Source organism: Melopsittacus undulatus, chromosome 1 (assembly GCF_012275295.1).
Source record: "Melopsittacus undulatus isolate bMelUnd1 chromosome 1, bMelUnd1.mat.Z, whole genome shotgun sequence".
NCBI lineage: Eukaryota > Metazoa > Chordata > Aves > Psittaciformes > Psittaculidae > Melopsittacus > Melopsittacus undulatus.
In genome coordinates this window covers 62,712,156-62,733,227 of record NC_047527.1, presented here as the reverse complement: position 1 = coordinate 62,733,227, position 21,072 = coordinate 62,712,156, and the positions used below count along the sequence as shown (strand labels likewise).

General features: G+C 37.3%; 1 protein-coding gene across 1 annotated transcript in view; it reads right to left on the bottom strand.

Moving 5' to 3' along the window:
- Positions 1–21,072, bottom strand: part of LOC101875294 (dynein heavy chain 5, axonemal-like) — a 158,839-nt gene that overhangs the window by 127,294 nt on the left and 10,473 nt on the right. The window contains exons 9-22 of the mRNA XM_034061888.1: positions 18,105–18,270; positions 17,889–17,982; positions 16,655–16,753; positions 15,542–15,723; positions 13,129–13,248; positions 12,268–12,469; positions 9,607–9,702; positions 8,697–8,870; positions 8,515–8,604; positions 7,606–7,761; positions 6,475–6,614; positions 4,715–4,866; positions 858–1,065; positions 33–120 (exon numbers count right to left, since the gene is read on the bottom strand). Of these exons, the coding sequence (XP_033917779.1) occupies positions 33–120; positions 858–1,065; positions 4,715–4,866; positions 6,475–6,614; positions 7,606–7,761; positions 8,515–8,604; positions 8,697–8,870; positions 9,607–9,702; positions 12,268–12,469; positions 13,129–13,248; positions 15,542–15,723; positions 16,655–16,753; positions 17,889–17,982; positions 18,105–18,270 (1,967 nt within the window). The remainder of the gene's footprint in view (positions 1–32; positions 121–857; positions 1,066–4,714; positions 4,867–6,474; positions 6,615–7,605; positions 7,762–8,514; positions 8,605–8,696; positions 8,871–9,606; positions 9,703–12,267; positions 12,470–13,128; positions 13,249–15,541; positions 15,724–16,654; positions 16,754–17,888; positions 17,983–18,104; positions 18,271–21,072) is intronic.

Genomic DNA, 21,072 nt, shown 5'->3' with positions numbered 1-21,072 from the left:
AGATTACTTTTTACACTGTAAAAATGTCTTACCTCCAGAGTTTTTCCAGCATCTGCTTTCAATCTGTGCTTAAGAATATCTACCAGCTCACACACAGAGTATTCCACTTGCTGACTCTGTCTACAAAAATAAAACTTACAGTCACACACTGGGAATCAAACATAAGGAATATGTTTTGTTATTTTGCAGGCACACACCCCAGTCCCACTGCACTGTGAAGAACTGTATGTGAAAAGAAATGCCCTTATAATTTTTTGTTTGTTCCTATTGTTCCTATTGCTTACAGAGACTGTAAGACATTAAGATATGCAGACTATCAACAAATTCATTTTCAGACTCTGTTATATCTGATTCAATTGGTCTTCATAATAATATAAAGAAGGGTTCTTTTTCAGCTATACTTAATAAAAGAGGCATATCATGATGCAGTAAAATGAACTGTGAAATCAGTTTAGTTTGTACAATGAGCACAGGTACCTTTCTGGAGGACAGCTGAACAACTATTCTGCTATAATGTGGAAAATAAGCACCACTGGGAGAATGAAAAGTCTTATATTAGCTAGCTAGCATTAAGAATCAAGCGATTAACCTGGGGATAAGATTTCAAGTCTTATTCATCTTCATTTTTATTGTTATTGATTAGAATGTCATAGGATGAAAAATATGAAATGCTAAACATTACAGGTGCAATTTTACCTCTGCTGTATTAAAGGTACTTGGGAGTTTCTCCCCTCCATCCTGAGACTATCATTTTGCTTTAGACTAGTACCCTGTAAACTCTCTATGCGTAAAGTAGTAATATATAAATAATCCCCCCCCCAATATGGCATTCAAATCTGTGCAGTCAATAAACCTACTGAGACAGTTTGTGAGCAGCAGAGACAGCAAGCTTTTCTATCTGTTCCAGGAAACAAAGCACATCTATAGGTTCATCTTCTGGCAAAATTATCAGAGCAGTGTTTGACATATCCTCCAGAATTTTTTCAATTCTGCATTCCAGGATATCAGTCACTTCTTTCACTACGTAGTCTAACTTTCTCAGGGTACTATAAACATTCTCAATAACTAAGCAAGAAAAAAAAAATAAAACAAATTATGCAAAATACAGACCTCTTAAATCTCATCTCCCCATCCTGCCAGTATTACAATAAAATGAGGATTTAATGGCAATGAAATATGCAATTAAGACCTGAAACAGAAACATGATGGACTTGCTCTACCTTAGTATCTTTAAATGGAAACATTTTAAAATAAATGGTACAATAGCCTTCAAGAAATCTTTTCTTTTTTGTATTAAAGAGCATTGTAAGGTAAAGGATCATCAAAATACAATGACAGAAAGGATACAACTGTCTAAAAATTATGCTGGTCCTCCTATATACACACACAGTGAAATCCAGTACTTTTGTAATTGTAATTAACTTACAAATTAATTGGCTAAAATTCCCTCATCCAAGATTACATACTGGTTAAGCCACTAGATTTCTTCTTTCATGCTTATGACCTAACTTACTTAGGAAAAAGATATACTGAGTACTTTTAACAGATGTGTTTATTAAACTAAAGGCAAAACTGACAGTTCCTTACTATACTGGATAAAATCTTTCCCTTTCTTTCATACTTTATATCGCAAAACAGAAATGTCTCACCTGAAACCCTTTGTCTTTATTATTATCAGACAGAATCATTTGACTCACCAATAATCCTTCTTAGTGTATGTAGGAAGAAATCACTATTGTATCTAAGCCACAACAGTGTGACAGTGGTGTTCAACTGCTAATGCTTTAAGTGGAAAACATAATTTATTCCTATTAGAAAATTAATGAGCGAGCTTGTCTTTGTTGTTAACTAAAATGGACAAAAATGTCCAACCCATTTCTTAGTGCTTTTGTTATTATTTTATATATATATAATAGGTAGTCTTAAATCCATTTTTTTCACCTTGTCTCCTGAGTTTTAGTCTAGAAGAAAACCATGAACCCCCATACTTCCACATATTACAGTGGAAATAAGGCACTTGAGACATTAAAAGCTTATGTATTGTGAGTTCAGCATGTCACTGGCAGGTCAGAGTTATTTGGCATGCACTGAACCAATGCCCAGTTTGTGAGTTTCAGCATGCATTCTGGGCATGTTAGATATTGCACATTTTCAAACAAATATGATGCATACACACAAGAAAAGTTTTCCTTTCTAGGGGGGATTTACTTTCAGCTGCAGCAGCAGGAAACAGGAGATAGCTCAGATACTCTTGCTGCATAACCTCTACCTTGTCAAAAAAGGCCAGTTCCCATCAAAGCAAATGCTGATCCAAAGAACTATTTAAACCTGAATTATGCCTATTCATACACTTAACACAGTGCAGAGAGTATCTAAATGGATAAATAAATAAATAATATTGAAAAGACCTTCTTTACGATCTGTTTCTAAACTATGAAACCAAACACAAAAATTGATTTTAGAGCTATAAAACAAACATTAAAAACCCCACTTGCCATTTGATTCTTGTGCTTTGCTCAAGCAAACGTCAGGTAAAACTACAAGGTGACTAGACCTGCCTTAAGCATTGTGCACCAGTGCCACATGGTAGAGTCACAAATGAACAGCTGCAGGAACTCATGCCCCATTTCATTTTCAGATTTAGGATGCATTTGTTTCTGTTTATCTGGTTGCTTTTCCTTTTGAAGAAGAAAATTGAAAGCCTAACATCAGTCTACCACAACTAAAAAATTATTTACAAGCATAAGGTATTGTTTTCTCATGGAACTGCAACATAAAAGTCTTTCTGATGGTTTTATATTTGTCCATTTCAATTATGTTTTTATAATAGTTAATCAATTTCATGCTGTATTTGATAGGCATAAGCTTGTCTTTTACTGGTTCTGTGGAAAAAGCTCAATGCATAATTGGGGATTATAAAATAAAGTTTTCTTAAAAAAAAATTAAGACTTGGGCAAAAATCTCCAAATATTATACACCTTTTACTAATTTCAACTTTGAATTTAGACATGTGACTTTTTGGATGTTCATCATAAGTTATGATAATTTTCTAGAAAAGAAAAGAGGTATTACTAAAGCACCCTATGTTCATTCTCTTCTCTCAGATTCTTGTAGCAGCTGGGCTACAATTATCTACCTAACATGAAACACATTTTTCACAGAAAATGAAAACAGAATGCAGGCATGAGAAGAGCTCTTAATTTTTTCATTATATGATGACTTGGAGAAAGATCATCAGACTGATACTGGTAGGGGAAAAAGAAGTAAAAAATGCATGACAATTTTTGAAGTGTGATGTGATAGCTTAAACTCAGTAAATGAAAATGCATTCAGTTAAAAAAATGGAACTGCAACATGTGCAGTTCTAGTGTCCTCAACATAAAAAGGACATGGAACTGTTCGAACAAGTCCAGAGGAGGCCACGAGAATGATCAAGGGACTGGAGCACCTCCTGTATGAAGACAGGCTGAGAAAGTTGGGGCTGTTCAGCCTGGAGAAAATAAGGCTGCGTGGAGACCTCATAGCAGCCTTCCAATATCTGAAGGGGGCTTACAGGAATGCTGGTGAGGGACTCTTCATTAGGGACTGTAGTGATTGGACAAGGGGTAACTGATCGAAACTTGTCCAGCAGAGGTTTAGACTGTATATAAGGAAGAAATTCTTTACCGTTAGGGTGGTGAGGCACTGGAATGGGTTGCCCAGGGAAGTTGTGAATGCTCCATCCCCGGTGGTGTTCAAGGCCAGGTTGGATGAAGCCTTGGGTGATATGGTTTAATGGGAGGTGTCCCTGCCCATGGCAGGGGGGCTGGAACTAGATGATCTTAAGGTCCTTTCCAACCCTAACTATTCGATGATTCTATGATTTTATATGATGCAATGTTACCACTGAACTTTGCAAGAAAGCTCCAAAGTCAAGGCTTTACAGACTCTCCCACCATTACAGTGCAGTACGGCTGACAGTCAGATATGACAAACAATTCAGTTAGTTACATATCTGTAAATTAACTAACATAGTGACTTCACTGTACTCTCAGCAAATGAATTGGTAATGCATCAATTGAGAGGTGGAAAGGAGGGATGGAGCAAAAGCAATCCTCTTAAAACAACACTAGTTGTTTTCAAAAGTCATGAGCCAGAAAGCCCCTTTCTTAAAGAAACAAAAAATAAAAAAAATGAAGAAAGAAAAAAGAAGAGTGATAACTATTGTATTGATTTTACATTTTTTCGTGCCAAATCACTTATTCTCTCCCTGTGCTTTTCACCGAGTTACTTCAATACAGTGACCAATAACGTTTAGTAGGATTTAAAAATTCTAACAAATTTCAAGAAACTCTGATTCTACAGTGATTTTGCTTCCACTTTATCATAACAGTAGAAAAAGGTGGGTTGTTTATATGGGAGAACATAAGAGCAGTTAAAGGGACACCCCTAGGGAGATCAGAAAAGGATATGCCTGGTAAACATGTGACTTAAAAAGAGCTATTGACAGCTGTCAAACAGCCCTGCCTTGATCACCGCATTTTAGAGCAGGACATAAACACACATACACCATTTTCACCTTACTCATGTCTGACTTAGTTCCATTGTTAGGAGGGAGGGATGTGGCATGTTTTCCCTTGAACAGATGAAGTGCTTTTCCTAACAATGACAAAGATACGTGGCAGGTACCACCTAACAGCATCAGCAGTTCACCACCTCTTTTCCTACTACATACATTTATCGATGTTCAGAGAAGTCCATGACAGCTGCATCAGGCCCAGAGTAAGGGCATCCTCAACTTGTTCTACAAATGGTTTCATCAGTGGTTTCAGCATAACAGGAATCCCATTTAGACACTCTTTGTAACTGGTCAACAGATTCCGGACTCTGAAAGACATCATCATGCTTATAATGGGCTTAATTCAGATATTTGAAACACACAGGTGTTTGGACATATTTTCTCTTAATAAGATTTGCATTTTGACCCCATTTAAGAATAAGAGCTCTTCCTAGCTCAAACTAAGCCTCTTCTCCCCACTAACTGCAGAACCAGACTGGGAACATACGTATCTCCAGTAAAGTGATTGTGATCAATTTAGAGAAACTTTCTTCTATGAAAAATTAATTTAAAAACAAACAAAACCCATAGGAAATTGAAAACATGGTATTTTGTTCCCTTCATCCTATCTTATACAACATGGCATGAAATGACACTGCTTGTAAGAAAAGATAGATCCAAGACACCAAATCCCAAAAAGAGGGTAAATTCTGTATCAAGATTTACCAATATAGTTCCATGAAAACGTAGCTACACAATGAAGCTGTGTAAACAAGGCCTAGAAGCAAATACAGCTCAAGTCAGACACAAAATGGGTTCCTTACAAGAACTGCTGCAAAAAAAAAGTAATAGCAGTGTTCTGTGCCAGATTAAAAGCATGACTTTAAACATCATTGTTACAAATCGTACACTGATATAATCCATTCACAGTATACAGAAAACTGTTTTTCCAGTGTTGTTAAAGCAAAAAGTCTCATCTCTGAGTATTCCTTCTTTGCTTCGGAAGTCAGTGTGAAGTCTGTTTTTAGAGTTGATAGTAAATTTGAATTTCTTTCATATTGCAAACATTTTCTGTAATTTCTTGTTTCTCTTGGATGGCAACAGTTGAGATGTTGCTTTTGAGAGGACTGCAGCACACAGATTTTGCCTTGCATATTACAAATTTTAGGTTATTTTGTCCTAAAACACTCCACAGATAATTAATAAAAAATGCCATGCTGTAAGAGTTAAAGACTGAAAGCTTTAAAAATGGAAAAAGGGATAAGGGGTTCCATTGAAGTGTTTATGTAAGTGTTTGAACTTTGTCCCTTTTTATTCACTTCCGTTAAAAAACTATCTAAAGAACACTCCTCACAAAGGATGATTTTGTAAGATCTATCATCCTTGCTTAGAGAGTTCAAGAATTAATAACCAGCATCCCTGAGAATGAAAATAACTCTTCCAGCACAGAATTGGACTGTTACAAGAAGCAGAAAAAGAATTAAAAACAACAAAAGTTATCTCAGATATTCAACATGAGAAAGCATATTATAACATAGGTGATGGATTATCTATAGAAACGTTTGGGTTGTGCCTTAAACAGGTGGCAAATTCCAGCTTTTTTTTTCTAACAAAAAAGGTTTTGATGTTAAATGTAATATTTTGGAGTGTAATCCCTATGTGCATAGATGCCTTAGCAATACCTTGTTGCTCCACTTACAGAGCAGCTGTTGCAGTAAAAAAAGTATGTAGGTGTTTTCTAGTAATGAGATATTTGTTGAGATAGGAATAACTGCATGTTACCTATATTACTATGGAAATGCAGGGGAAAGCAGTTAAATTTTAATTAAACTCCATCAAAAAGAAAAGTTATAATGAAACAAAAGCACATGCAACAGGCTCAAAGCTAGGGATTCCCTTTTGCAGGTGAGAATTAAATCCAAAAAGTGTTCACTCACTCCATTTGATGCCTTTTAATCTGTTCTTCCTCTGCACACAAGCCAAGAACAACATCTGGAATCTCCAAATGCATTTTTTTCAGGTATTTTGTTTCATAAAGGACTTCCAGGACCACTGGGTCCAAGTTTACAAGTAATTCCTTCATTTAGCAATACGGGGGGGGGGGGGGGGGGGGGGGCAATAAAGAAAGAGAAAATAAGACAATCATTTAATAGTTATATGTAGTGTGATATAATTGGAACACGAAACAGAATTTAGGTGACCAGAGAAGATTTTTAAAACAGACACCCATGTTTCCACACAGATCTTCATCCTCCTCTACAAATATCTGGATTTTCCAAAGTATTAACCAATATCTTACACTGATTTCAACTTCTTGTGACCCCTTCACTGTGCCCTAACAACTTGTCTCCTGTAACATCTTAAGTTTAATTTTGCTTTTGCAGAACAAGCTAATTTTCCTTTTCATTTCAGTTTCTCCATTGGTAGACTGGGGAAAAATGTTGTGAAGGTTAATCTCTGTACACTTTTCAGGGCACTCTATGTTATTAAGATGCTAAATAAATTTGAAAACCAGATTCTAGTTATCCATCATTAGTTAAAAAAAAAAAAAAAGCCATTATTTTACCATAATTTATCTGCACTACAGCAGAAAAAGTAATGTGTGAAGCAAGAATGGTAAGATTTTCTGTCTCAACAAGCAGTTTTGAAAGAAAATTAGTTAATGATTGCAATATACGCAAGACAGTGACATTGACAACTACAGAGAAGACCATGATCTAATTAAAAATTCTTTCCTTAACTAAAATTGTTGTTAACATAGAAAATACAACATGGAATAAGATCTAAAAGGATATAGATAAGTCAATAACAGTTAATGTATTTGCTGAGTACTGCCTCTTTTATGCCCAGAATGAGGCAGGAGCCTTACAAAGAAGAGACAGGATGAAATCTGTACCATAAATAAGCACAAAAAGAAAAAAAACCAACCAAACCAAACAATTCAAGTAGTTCATTTTTAAGCCTATTAAAATTATTTGAATGCTGTGCTTGTCTAGCCATTATATGATTAAAGCAGCACATGCAATACTAACATTGTTGCAGTAATACAAAGAATAAATCATATTTACCTTGGTTTCTGGGTGCCTGGCAAGTAAGGAAGCACGCAGAGCATTTCTAGCCTGGTCAGAAAACCTGCACCAGGCCCTGTGATAAATAAGTTCGAATTCCAGAAGAACTGTAGCCATTTTATTGTAACTCTTAACAACCTTTTTCATTTCCAGTGTCTGCGATTCAAAGGGAAAAAAAAAAGAAAGCAAAACCAGTATAATCAATTCATAGCAGAAATGCCCTCCACTAAGATTTTCCTCACTGCTATTAGGAAAACAAAACAAATAGTTTTAAATTATGCTTTTTTAGAAATAAGGTAAAATGCAGAAATACAGAAATATATTGAGGAATTTAAGAATTTAACTGCTCTAAACAACGCTTTTCCTGATTTTTGCTCCTAGTCTTGCCTATAAAACAAAGTTTACACTATGATCTATATGAGGGATTGATGTCCCATTTCATGAAGTTTGGCTTAGTGACTGGGGTTAAATAGAATCATAGAATCATAGAATAGTTAGGGTTGGAAAGGACCTTAAGATCATCTAGTTCCAACCCCCCTGCCATGGGCAGGGACACCTCATATCTCAGTCCTCTCCATTACAGAGCACAGCAGACAGAAGGCTCTAAACTTAGGTATGCAGCCAACAGTGCTACTATCAGGATTAATATGGGTCAAGCCCCAGAATGGACAAAAGCACCAGCCTAAATCATCAGCTTAATGTCTCAGTGGAAGTAACTGTGCTGAGCCACAGAATAATACTGCTACAAAAAGGAATTCAAATCCTGCAGCAAACACTAACACTTATCCTGTTACATTATTTGAATACAAGTTGCTACAAAAGTGAGCACAGAAGTATAAAAATAAATCATTTATCTGTTAGTAATATGCTTGAAAGTTTAGTATAAATCCTCCTCTACTAATTTACAACCTTCAGAAGTGTGGTTTTCTTTTTAAGGACTGTCATTGGATGGTCAATTTTTCTGTATAACTGCTGAGCCCACATAATCTTCCCTGTTACCTAAAACACAGAAAATACAAGGTTACATTTCCATTAACTTAAAAACATCAAGAAGCAAAGTTCCTTTTTCTCTCTTATTTTTCCATTCTTACTGGTGGCATATTACGTGGTATAGGTGGATTTTCTTTTTGCTTTTCGTAGAGTTTTTGAACAAACTCTAAGTCTTGGCTGTACTGCTGAAGAACAATGATATACTTCTCATTAAGGTCAATATGATTTTCTCCTATTTGCTCAAGCTTCATCAGAAGTCCCAGCATCTGTTCAGTCTAAAAAGGAGAATGGATCATTTACCACAGAAGATGTTAATAGTTCAGAAAGTCGTTGTTCATAAACTGTTCTCTTCTTTTTTTTTTAATTTAGAATATAAAGTATGATTATAAGTTGTTTTCTAAGAAACACTGAATATTCCATCCAGACAAGTTAGCAAATTTTCTCCCATATGGGATATATTTACCATAGCGTGAATCAAGAAACTGCTACCATTACGGTGTACTGCAATATTGCAATTTTTTTCTGCCTCTCCAATCATCACTTTTTTTTTTCTGCAAACAGTTGTGGTAGAACACCTACACCTTTACTTGTACTTCATAATATATTGTTATCAGGGCCTGAAACAATGAACAGTACTGACACTAAGGTAACAAATGGCAGAAATCATTTCCTTACTCCTGCCACTCGAACAGGAATAACTTGGAAATGCAACAGGAAGCACGGGGAACACCAGGGTAAAGAAAGAAAATAATATTCAAAGAAAATCAGGCTATACAATTGGTATGGGAAGATGGAACATGAAACTAGCACCAAGTAATAATGAACATTACCTTCCAACACTTCTGCAAGTGACTTCTAGAACACTTGCAAAAGGCTTGACATCCTCCAACATTATCTCAGGCAGGCACCAGCACAGAACACCAACAGTGATGAAGGAGCTCAGCAGGAGCTATGGGTACTCAGCCCTTCGGAGCATCAGAACAAGGGGTTTGCATTTGTAATATTACTTACAGTTACAGTCTTTTCAAACCAGGAATCCACAAATTCTTGTATGGACTCGTACAATGCTGAAATTTGGTTCTTAAACTCAAGGTAATCTTTTTCAAACTAGAAAAGGGTAAAAGATTAAACAAAAATAAAATAAAAAAAAATCATATGTAGTGTTGTTTTCTCTTCATAGTTTCTTTTTCCCCCTAAAGTTTTGGGGCAATTTGCTTTATCTGCCCAGTACATGTGCTTAGCACTGAATTAAAGAGATCAGGGACAACACTAATAACAAAGGCATTTACATTCTAAGCAAAGCAATAAGTGTTAGGTTATCTGGTTAAAGCCTCACCTTCATGAACACAAAGGAGTACAGAGAAACATGGGCAAGCAGAGGAAATCTGATAACCTAATATATCACTCTCACCAGCTACTCCCAGTACTGCCACAGAAGGGCGCTCAGCTCAGGTATGAAACCCATCAAGATGAGCAAACTGAAAGGCTCTCTAGAGCACCTTACAGACTATATAAGGGAGGTTATTGCCTAGGAGACAAGGGACTCATTACAGGTTACCACGGAAGAGCATGGGACTATATATATTATGAGAGTTAGGGGAGAAATAAATACAGAGATCAGTGTGATTTGTGGGACCAGCAAGTGTGGAAAAAAGGAGGCATGTTGGGATAAAAAGGAGTTGGTCACATGTTCAGTGTGCTTGCCTGGCTGTGCCCAGCACCTTACCAGCACAGTCTGTCTTGTCTTCTTATTTATCTCCATTTCTAACCATTTGCATGGTGAAAGGGTTCTCTCTTCTATTAGCAATCCCAGCCAGGGTGGGAACCATGGATTAAAGCAACTAGAAACACTGCAGCATGTGCATAATGTGGGGGTTAGTGCCCCATCCACAAAACCAGACTAGGCAGCAAATGGGACAGAGGCCTGGGAACAAAGTGTTGAAGCAGCCATAAGTCTAGGCTGGATAGTAAAGAGATCACAGTGGTGTAGTAAGAGTTGCCTACCAGAGGGACCAGGAGGCCCAAGCCAGATACCAGAGAGACAGTAGGGTCTGAAGGTCAGCTACTGTTAAGGTTATAAACTTGGACCAGCTATAGGAAAGAACTGTTTGCATGTGTGTTTCTGTATACCAGCAACCAAGACAGCAAGGGGATCAGGTAGAAGATAAACTGATTGCCTAAGACCAGTTATTGAGGGACCCATAGTGCATGTGTCTGTGTGTGTGTGTATGTGTTTGTCTATAGGTCTGAGTACCAGCAACTCCCCATGGCAGGAGGGATTGGAACTAGATGATCTTAAGGTCCTTTCCAACCCTAACTATTCTATGATTCTGTGATTCTAACTCGAGCAGGACTGTGGGCCTTGGGGGCAAGGGGTGTTTTAAGTTTAGGAACTGGGGAGACCTGGGTATTCAAGGGCCAGCTTTCGGACAGCCTAAGTAAGACCAGCTACTGAAGGGATTCATGTATATGTATTTTCCACTATCAGGCTTTCTTCCTGCTCAGCCAGACAGGTAAAGATCAGGAAATTAATATTGTTTACAATTGCATTTTCAGTTTGTGTTCAGTTGTATGGCCAGATCTGTGTACTGTGTGTATGCATGCACACTTGACTATTGGGAATTACATGCCCAGCCTCCCAACTGAGTGGACCTGGGGACATGGAACTGCAACAGCCTCACCTCTATGAGGCTACCAAATTTGGCAGCTCTTACTAGAAGCAATTTTGGTATTTATCTGTAATATTTTTTCTTTAAAGTCCAAAACACTGAGGACCTACAAAAAGAGTTGAGTACAAACTTCCTCTCAAAGAAAGCACTCCATAAGCTTGGGAAGATTGTGCATGATATACATTGCTCTGATGATTAGGTGCAGAAAAGTCATGCCATTTTTAAATACTTCCAAATTCCACTTGACAGTAAATGCTCTCTTTCAGAAAAGAGCCACACAGCAAGTATTACAGAAACATAAGCCATCCACCTGTTAGAAGAAAGCCAAGGGTACCCTAGACTTAAATGTCTAAAGGAAAGTTCCTGATGGTTGCAAGCTACAGTGTAGGAAAGCAGGAGAGTAAGTCAACATTTCTACAACTTCTATTGCGAGGCTATTAATCCTGCAAAGCAAGCAGGCTATACCTCAAAAAAAACCCAGCTCAATTACAGCATGTACAGGATGTATTAAAATATGAATCTGAAGTATTTGTTTTTACCAATCCGCTCAGCACTAGGGGTGATATCATTTACTTTTCCCTCTAAAACATTCATCTAAGTGCCTTTACCACCTTTACTATAATACTGCCTTTACTATTCCACTATTTTCAGTTACACTTAGTAACTCTTGCAATTAGATAAACTATTTAATGCCTTGACCTGCTGACTTAATTTCTGGTCTGCAGTTTGAACATATGCATCTCAAAACAAACAGGTTTAGGAAAAGTTTTTGGTAGCACTACCTATCACACAAAACCCAGTTTATCAAAAATTAACAAAAAACATTTGAAATAAAAGCCAAATTTACCCAAACACTTTCAAATTGTATTACAAGATATGAAAGTACTATTGTTACAACAAAATATCATATTACTTATTATAAAATATAATCTTCTTTGCATAACTCCAGTGGAAAGCACAGAATTAAGGGAGTGATTGTCAGACAAATGCTGAATGTATGTACCTCTTTTTTCCTGTGATCCAGAACATCATACTGTTTGGATTTGGTGTTTGCAGCAATGCTGTGGTAATGAGTAGTGATCTCTTCAATACCTTCTATTTTTATATGCTGGAGCTTTAAAAGGCTTTCCATAATATTGCTCATATCTGAAATCTTCTCCAAACGCTTACAGAATGTATCAAATTTTCCAAATATGTAATTTTCACTAACATAAAAAAGGCAGCAGAGGGATCACTATACAAATCTGTTCACAATAAATCTTTATATTTAACCCCTATATATTCTGCCAGAACTACTACCAAGTTTCACATGAAAAAATCTATGCTATATTAATCACAAATCAACTAAAACCCAATTTTTGGTAATATGCATAAACCAGAAAATGCTTACATATGTCAATTAAAAGCCTTTACCACATTTCACAGGAGTTACTTTTTTAAATAAGACATTTATAAACGTGAGTCTAGAGTGCTAAGAAATGCCCCATGCTTTAAGTGCAGGTAAAACTCCCCTTGACATTTTGACAGACATCCCAGCCCAAAGCTGACAAAATTCCCCTGGAGACTTTTCACTTACATTCATGATTCAAATTTGTTGGGATTTCAGACCATACATAAACATACATATTAAATTAACATATGCATAAAGTCCCCTGAAGTCCTCTTGAACATCTACTAAATCACCAAGTGACTGGCAAAAACCTGTCACTGGTTTATTCCTGAGCAAAATAAAACCAAACCTTTGCAAGGTCATGTTCTGGTTATAATAACAAGTATATCTTAATTGAGTATTTAGCTTTTTTGCTAACCAGCAGATATAATGACATTTCATTTATATGATTCAATATTAAAGTGACTTACTTACCTGAAATCAAATTGCCTCTCTCTTGGATTTTCCTTCAGCTCCTCCCTAATTCTCTGAAAGGATGTTTGGTAGTGTTCTTTGAGGGAAATGCATTGTTGTATCCTCTTTAACAATTCTTGCCTGAGGAAGAAAATACAGAAGACACTAAATCATCCTAAGGAGGTCTTCAACAGAGTATAAATAAAAATAAAACATTTCAGTCAGATATGAAACCTTGCAAAATAAGAACACAAAATTATATATTACCTGACAAACATTCAAAATATAAGCATTACATTTAAAGGCTTTTTTTGTTTGTTTGTTTGTTTAAATTTGTTGCCTAGATTGGATATTATTTGTTTAGGATTTACTTTCATAAACCAAAACATTCACAGCATAGTCCAGAAGGGACTTACACCAGGTAAACCCAGACTACTGACTGCCTGCAGTTTAGCCTTTTCTCATCTTCTGTAAACTGGGTATTTCTGGTGGGTTTTCATTCATTTGTTTCTTTATTTTTTCTAATCAGACAAGACTGGAGAGGTATTTTTCGACTACAGTAAGCATCAGGAAAGTCTTGTTTCTTTAAATAGATACACCAGGAAAATAGTGGTTCCTAAGGCCACGGATCTTATACACAGTTATTCATTAACCCTGAGGTACTACTATAGATGAGATGCATAGATGAGGCATGGAAAATAGCCTTAAACCATTTACACAAGGCTACTGCTCTACTTCAGTTTTGTCTTTCATCTTTAAAAAGATCATTGGGAATTAAAATGATAATCAGACTTTATAGCTTGAAACCACTAACTGGAACAGAAAGAAACTTTTGCAGGAACTGCAGCAGCAAATAAGTAAATGAGAAGAATGTCTCAAAAATAAAGTCAGCAAGAATAAACAAATACAAAAATCTATTTTTATTTACATTAATTGTTTAGAATAAACACAGCCAGTGTTTAACTGATTACAGGTTATTTCTGAAAACTTCCCTTTGCCTGCACCAAAATACAGGAGGAACCCAAATTATTTGTCAAATTTACTCTTATGTTTCCTAGCCTATTACCTCAGTGTCACTTTTGACTTGGCTGGAAGTTAAGCACAGACACCCTGATTGTGTCTTGATGAAGCTTATGATACCTTTTCCTTCTCACCTCAGTAACTACACTCTTGCTCCAATTATACTTTCAAGAGACTATTCCAATCATTACTTTTCTAGTAGATACCTTTAGATGTCATGCTTATCTTAAGTCTTCTCTGTGGTTCCCCTTTTTCTTTTGCAAGACTTGCTGTTATAGTATGTGTTCTTCCTAGGCTATCTCCAGTCAACTTCTCATTCTTCAGACACACTTGTTCTGCCAGTGACATCAATGTTTACAACCCACTTGTTACATTTCATAGGAACACTTCTGCTCTTCCACTTGTGCTGTAGGTAGTGCTTGGGAGCAGCTCCTTGCAAGTAGCCATACAGCAGCTAACTCATCCCTTCCTGAAATGCTTCCTTTAGTTCTCCTGGCAGTGATGCCTATAAAACTTCCAAGGGCATCACAGGATTTACTGGAAACACTGTCATTCCAGCTGACCAACTGCCTGATTACCATTTTTTCTCCATCCACCTTTCCTCCATCCATCTCACTATTCACTTCTTATGTTTCAGATTGCAAGCTCTTATGTTTTAGACTGCAAGCTTTTTAGATCTGAGGCAAACTTTTTGTTCATTTTATGTGTATGGCCTAACATTTGCTGAAAACCAGGGGCTCTTGCAATACTGACAGTTGTAACAAGAATAGAAAATAAGAACAAAACTAGTGTTAGGCATTTCTAACTACCAAACTTACAGTAAAACTAGGTTTTTGTTTTTTTTTTTAATGTAAGGTACCTCATTGGCACCATTTACACCCCTCGTGTTTGCTCATACATCATTCTTCACTGAATACTCAAAAAATACTAGTCTGAGTCACATCCTATCACCCACATACCTTGCTCCAAACAGAATCACAACTGAAATGTGATTCTTGTCCTGGTATATATTGTCCCCTTCCTTAAACTCACTTTCCTGTCCACTAAAAGCAAATTATATAAGTCTTAGATAGAACTTTGCCAACCTGCTCTTGGAGCTTCTTTATGAAAAACCTTAGCTCCCAGTCCTAACTGCTCAAGTGTGTTTTGATCAAAAGAAAACCATGGGGACAAAATATTAAGTGTCATATACTAATACACATTACGTGCTTTTCAGTAACAGTTTTTTCACAAAGCATGGTCAATTTGTTTTTGTAGAGTAATTAATTCTACACAATGATACTCAGTGCCTGGAATCAGTGCCTGGTAGGGGGACAAGGGGCTACTTAAAAGAACTTTTAATAATCTTTATGACAATCTATAATTTTACTTCTAGGGTTAACAAAAGAAGATGAAATTATTAAAATTCCATTACTTGTTCAGATCCCAGACTTTTGAAACACCTTCACATAGATACGTCTTGCATATATTAATCATTTGATTAGTGATTTTAAGAAGAAGAGATGTCATGCACTCTGATGTATTATAGTATAGTGATGTACAGTAGATCATACAGACAGTATTCATTAAACTGGGTATATATTCCATCATTGTTACCTACAACAGGAAGAAAATACGAAAGTCAGCAATTCAAATATCCTAAAAATTAACACAAGAGAAAATATGAGAGCTCCAGGAATATGTTTGCCAGTGGATAAACATCTTTTTGATTGTAACACATTGTTCTTTCATATATGTCATTATAAACTGAACCATCCAATACATTTGTAGGAGCCTAACACACTATGACCAAGATTAAAAAATAGGGAATGGGTAATGAATAAATGAACAGGTCTTCTTCCAGAGTGACACCTTCCAGAGGGAAAACAGAGGTTGTACTCATTTTGGCAATGGCCTTGAGCATATGAAGGTGCTGTGGTCTGCTCTGCAGAGAAATATGCTACCTGAGGAAAAGAAGTCATACACTGCTACAAAAAAAAAATGTTGGCAGGTTGTAGGAAGATCAAGAAGAGGAAAGTTGGCCTTTGTTCATTTTGCCTAGATATATACAGAAGAGAAATGCAGAAGGGAGAGTCAAGGCAACAACTACCTTTCTTTTACTGAGGATACTAAACTACAGAGTTTTCTGTCCCACAGAAATGCATGCAGGCCAGATGTACTGAGAACCCAGAACAAAAGACAGTGAATGCTCTAGAAAAGGATAAGCAAAGTATGGTATCTTAAAGTCAAGTCCAATATGGCAGAACTGTGAATAACTGCAGAGTAAAAATGGTGTAAAATAGCACATTGGATTCAGAACTCAAGCTTTGAAACCAATATTTAGAAAAATTGTACGCAGCTGTATTATGTGTGAATTTTACGCATAAAATCTGTAAATACAATTCACTAATGCCAAAGGAGTTAAACTGTCTGCTAATCATTAAGCATAACAGTTAAATACTGAAAGGAGAAATATCATTCTTTCAGCAGCAAAAGCCTTTACTTTCTTTTCTGAATACCACACAAGTGCCTTTAGGGAACGACTTACAGGTGAAGCTTTGGCAAGTGGACCAAAAAATTTATCCAATGTATATAAATATCTAACGTTGTCCTTAGCTTCATTGGCAGCAATTGTTATACTGCCATCCTGAAGGAAGAAAAAATAAAGAGAATTAATACAGCTAAAATTTACTGAACAGGTTCTTGCTCTTTCACAGTGCATGCTACCACATGACTATGATTCCACCTTGCAAGCATTTTCGCACATAAGTGCTCCCAAATAGCAGATTTCTTCTTTACATAAGAAACAACCACTTTTGCATGCAAAAAACTGATAAGATCTACCAGGAAATCAGCAACATTTTGTGTAATTCCTTAGTTAGATCCCCAAAGCTTTTCTTTCCTGATGGAAGTACAATAGGGTTTTAATAATCTGACTTATATTTTAGAATGGTTTTAGCATGGTATTAATTCTACAGAACTTAGACAAGATCCCTAAAATGTACCAGGGTGTTTCCCATCCTTGTTTTAATAAACATTTGTTAGGGAAAATTAGTTCACAGCTAATGACTATATATCCTTCTGTTCATGACAGCTATCCAGTACTTAGGAGGCAGAAATCTAGTTCATCGTCCTTGGCCTGGCATCCAGAGTACTGACACTCTTATCTAAATTCCATTTATCATAAAAGTGTGCAAATATGTTAAGTACAAAATCAAAAACTCAGTAAGGTGACACTGTTTTCCTGCTCTACTATCAAGACAGATTACCTTTTTTATGTGCTGGAAGATCTACATTCTATATTTAAGGGGGTCTGACTAGCTGTACGTGGCCTACAGCTTATTTTCTGGCTTGTCTACATTTTGACCGATAAGTTTACATTACAAATATCCACTTATCTGAAGTAGCAGTTATGATACAAAAAGCCAGCTCTCAATAATTCTAAAAGCAGTATGATGAACCTTCAGACATTTCTAGAATTGGCGTGCACAGTGTACAGCACAAGGGAGACAGAAAATTGTTGCATTGCTCCATTGCTTTACTTTTGCACAACCATTCCACCCATGGTGATAATGAAAGGTGCACTACAGAAGCATTGACTTCAAGTTATCTATTTAACTTTAGAATCATTGGCATTGGACGTTTTAACAAATGGATAATAAATTGCAGTTCAAAACCAGCATAAACTTTCAAAACTGTGTTTAGCATTGTGTTCAGTTCTGTGTGTATTACAAATACAATACTGTACTCATTTAGAACTTTTAATAAAACATAGCAATTACCAGCTCTTTCCACTGCTTTAATGTCTTTGATCTCGCTGCCTGAAGAATACTTATAATTTTCTTTACTCTTGAACTCCTGATCTCATCTAAAAGGCTTTGAAGAAAGAAACACATTTAATTGTCTCTTTAGAATAAGGGTTTACTTTTTTATTAAAAAAAGTTGTCTTTTTGTTGTTTTTTTTTTTAACACTGTGTGAGATAATGCAGGGATTTAACCTGTTGAATGATGACATTCTTGTCTTCCAGTATTCCAGCTCTGCAGACGGACCAATGTCATCAGCTTCTCTTCTCATTTGTTCACTCTCCACTATAACCTGTTTGAGCTGTTTGATCCAAATCATGACCAGTTCTTCAAGTTTCTCAGTGACCTCTGTGTTACTGCCTTCAAAACCATAGAATGAGACAGTCTCATAAGCACCAAGAAATAAATACAGATTTTTAACTACAGAAGTGAAATGTCCTTGTCAAACATAAGCTGAGACTCTACATAAGCTGAGTATATCTAAATCACTGATCAGCAACAGGAAAAGATTAAGACTGTAGCAACAAGATACACACACATACAACTTTAATCTACCTACTATGTTACTGTTGCATACCCTTTACCACAGAAATAGTTAAAAATTAAATGACCTTAGAATCATAGAATCATAGAATAGTTAGGGTTGGAAAGGACCTTAAGATCATCTAGTTCCAACCCCCCTGCCATGGGCAGGGACACCTCACACTAAACCATTTCACCCAAGGCTTCATCCAACCTGGCCTTGAACACCGCCAGGGATGGAGCATTCACCACCTCCCTGGGCAAGCCATTCCAGTACCTCACCACACATACAGTAAAGAATTTCTTCCTTAGATCCAACCTAAACCTCCCCTGTTTAAGTTTTCACCCATTACCCCTTGTCCTATCACTACAGTCCCTAATGAAGAGTCCCTCCTCAGCATCCCTATAGCCCTCCTTCAGATACTGGAAGGCTGCTATGAGGTCTCCACGCAGCCTTCTCTTCTCTAGACGGAACAGCCCCAGCTTTCTCAGCCTGTCTTCATACAGGAGGTGCTCCAGTCCTCTGATCATCCTCATGGCCCTTCTCTGGACTTGTTCGAACAGTTCCATGTCCTTTTTATGTTGAGGACACTAGAACTGCACACGTTGCAGTTCCATTTTTTTAATTGAATGCATTTTCATTTACTGAGTTTAAGCTATCACATCACACTTCAAAAACCCGTTTCAACCCGTTACCCCTTGTCTTATCACTACCTTGTAAGGGAAAAAAATACAGCCATGTAGTTTTGGAAGAATCACGTTTCAAAGGTCCAAGAAATGCATTAACTATTATGTGTGTATTTTTCTGCTTGTATTTTGTAAGTAAAGGCTATTTTACATTTTTCTCTTTCTGCCACTGCAGTCTATTCCTTATTAAAGGCATCCTGTAATGGACACCATTATTAATAGTCACAAGTAACCCCACTATAATGTATAAGTCAGCAAAACCTTTAGATTACCCTAGAAGATGAAAGAGTCGAGTTCACTTGGTGCATTATATTTAGGAGTCATGGAGATTGTACTACTAAATAGATCTAAAGAACTTCTCCAACTATATAACATTATTGTCTTAAGAGTCATTAGTTCTTCTGTGGAAGCTGTCTTGTCTTGGCTTATGGAGGGCTGAGAGGGATTGCTGAAGCATAGAATCATAAAATCATAGAATAGTTAGAATTGGAAAGGACCTTAAGATCATCTAATTCCAATCTCCCTGCTCCCTCTCTCCAGGAGGGTCTCACACTAAAGCATGCCATGCAAGGCTTCGTTCAACCTGGCCTTGAACACTGCCAGGGATGGAGCATTCACAATCTCCCTGGGCAACCCATTCCAGTGCCTCACCACCCTCACAGTAAAGTATTTCTTCCTTATATCCAACCTAAACCTCCCCTGTCTAAGTTTTAACCCATTACCACTTGTCCTGTCACTACAGTCCCTAATGAATAGTCCCTCCCCAGCATCCTTGTAGGCCCCCTTCGGATACTGGAAGGCTGCTATGAGGTCTCCATGCAGCCTTCTCTTCTCCAAGCTAAACAGCCCCAACTTTCTCAGCCTGTCTTCATATGGGAGGTGTTTCAGTCCCCTGATCATCCTCCTGGCCCTCCTCTGGAGTTGTTTCAACAGTTCCATGTCCTTTTTATGTTGAGGACACTAGAACTGCACACAGTACTCCAGGTGAGGTCTCACGAGAGCAGAGTAGAGGGGCAGGATCACCTCCTTCGACCTGCTGGTCATGCTCCTTTTGATGCAGCCCAGGATACAGTTGGTTTTCTTGGCTGCAAGCGCACACTGAAGCCAACTCATGTTCATTTTCTCATCAACCAACACCCCCAAATCCTTCTCTGCAGGGCTGCTCTGAATCTCTTCTCTGCCCAACCTGTAGCTGTGCCTGGGATTGCTCCGACCCAGGTGTAGAACCTTGCACTTGTCATGGTTAAACTTCATGAGGTTGGCATCAGCCCACCTCCCAAGTGTGTCAAGGTCCCTCTGGATGGCATTCCTTCCCTCCAGAGTATCAACCGAACCACACAGCTTGGTGTCATCGGCAAACTTGCTGAGGGCGCACACAATCCCACTGTCCATGTCACCAACAAAGGTGTTGAACAAGACCGATCCCAACACCGATCCCTGAGGGACACCACTTGTTACTGGTCTCCAGCTGAACAGTGAGCTGTTAACCACAACTCTTTGTGTGCGGCCATCCAGCCAGTTCTTTATCCACTGAGTGGTCCACCTATCAAATTGATGTCTCTCCAATTTAGAGACAAGGATGTCGTGTGGGACAGTGTCAAATGCTTTGCACAATTCCAGGTAGATGACATCAACTACTCTACCCCTGTATGGCATTAATCACTCTGAAAATCCATGTAGTGATAAGAAGTGGTGGAAAGCTATTGCTCAAAGTGACGCAACTACTCTTTTTCTCACATATACATATATATACATGTAATTTTTAATAAATACATCTTGGTTTGACTCACAGCCCTCAGAGACAGACTTAATATTGGACAGAGTTTTCTTAGTATCAAAGAAAGTGAAGAGTATACGCACTAGTAGATGTTTCACTCAGCAACTACTTGGCCAGCAAACTTGGAGGAACAGAGGCCACTGCATACATGATATGCCAAGGAACTACCTAATCCT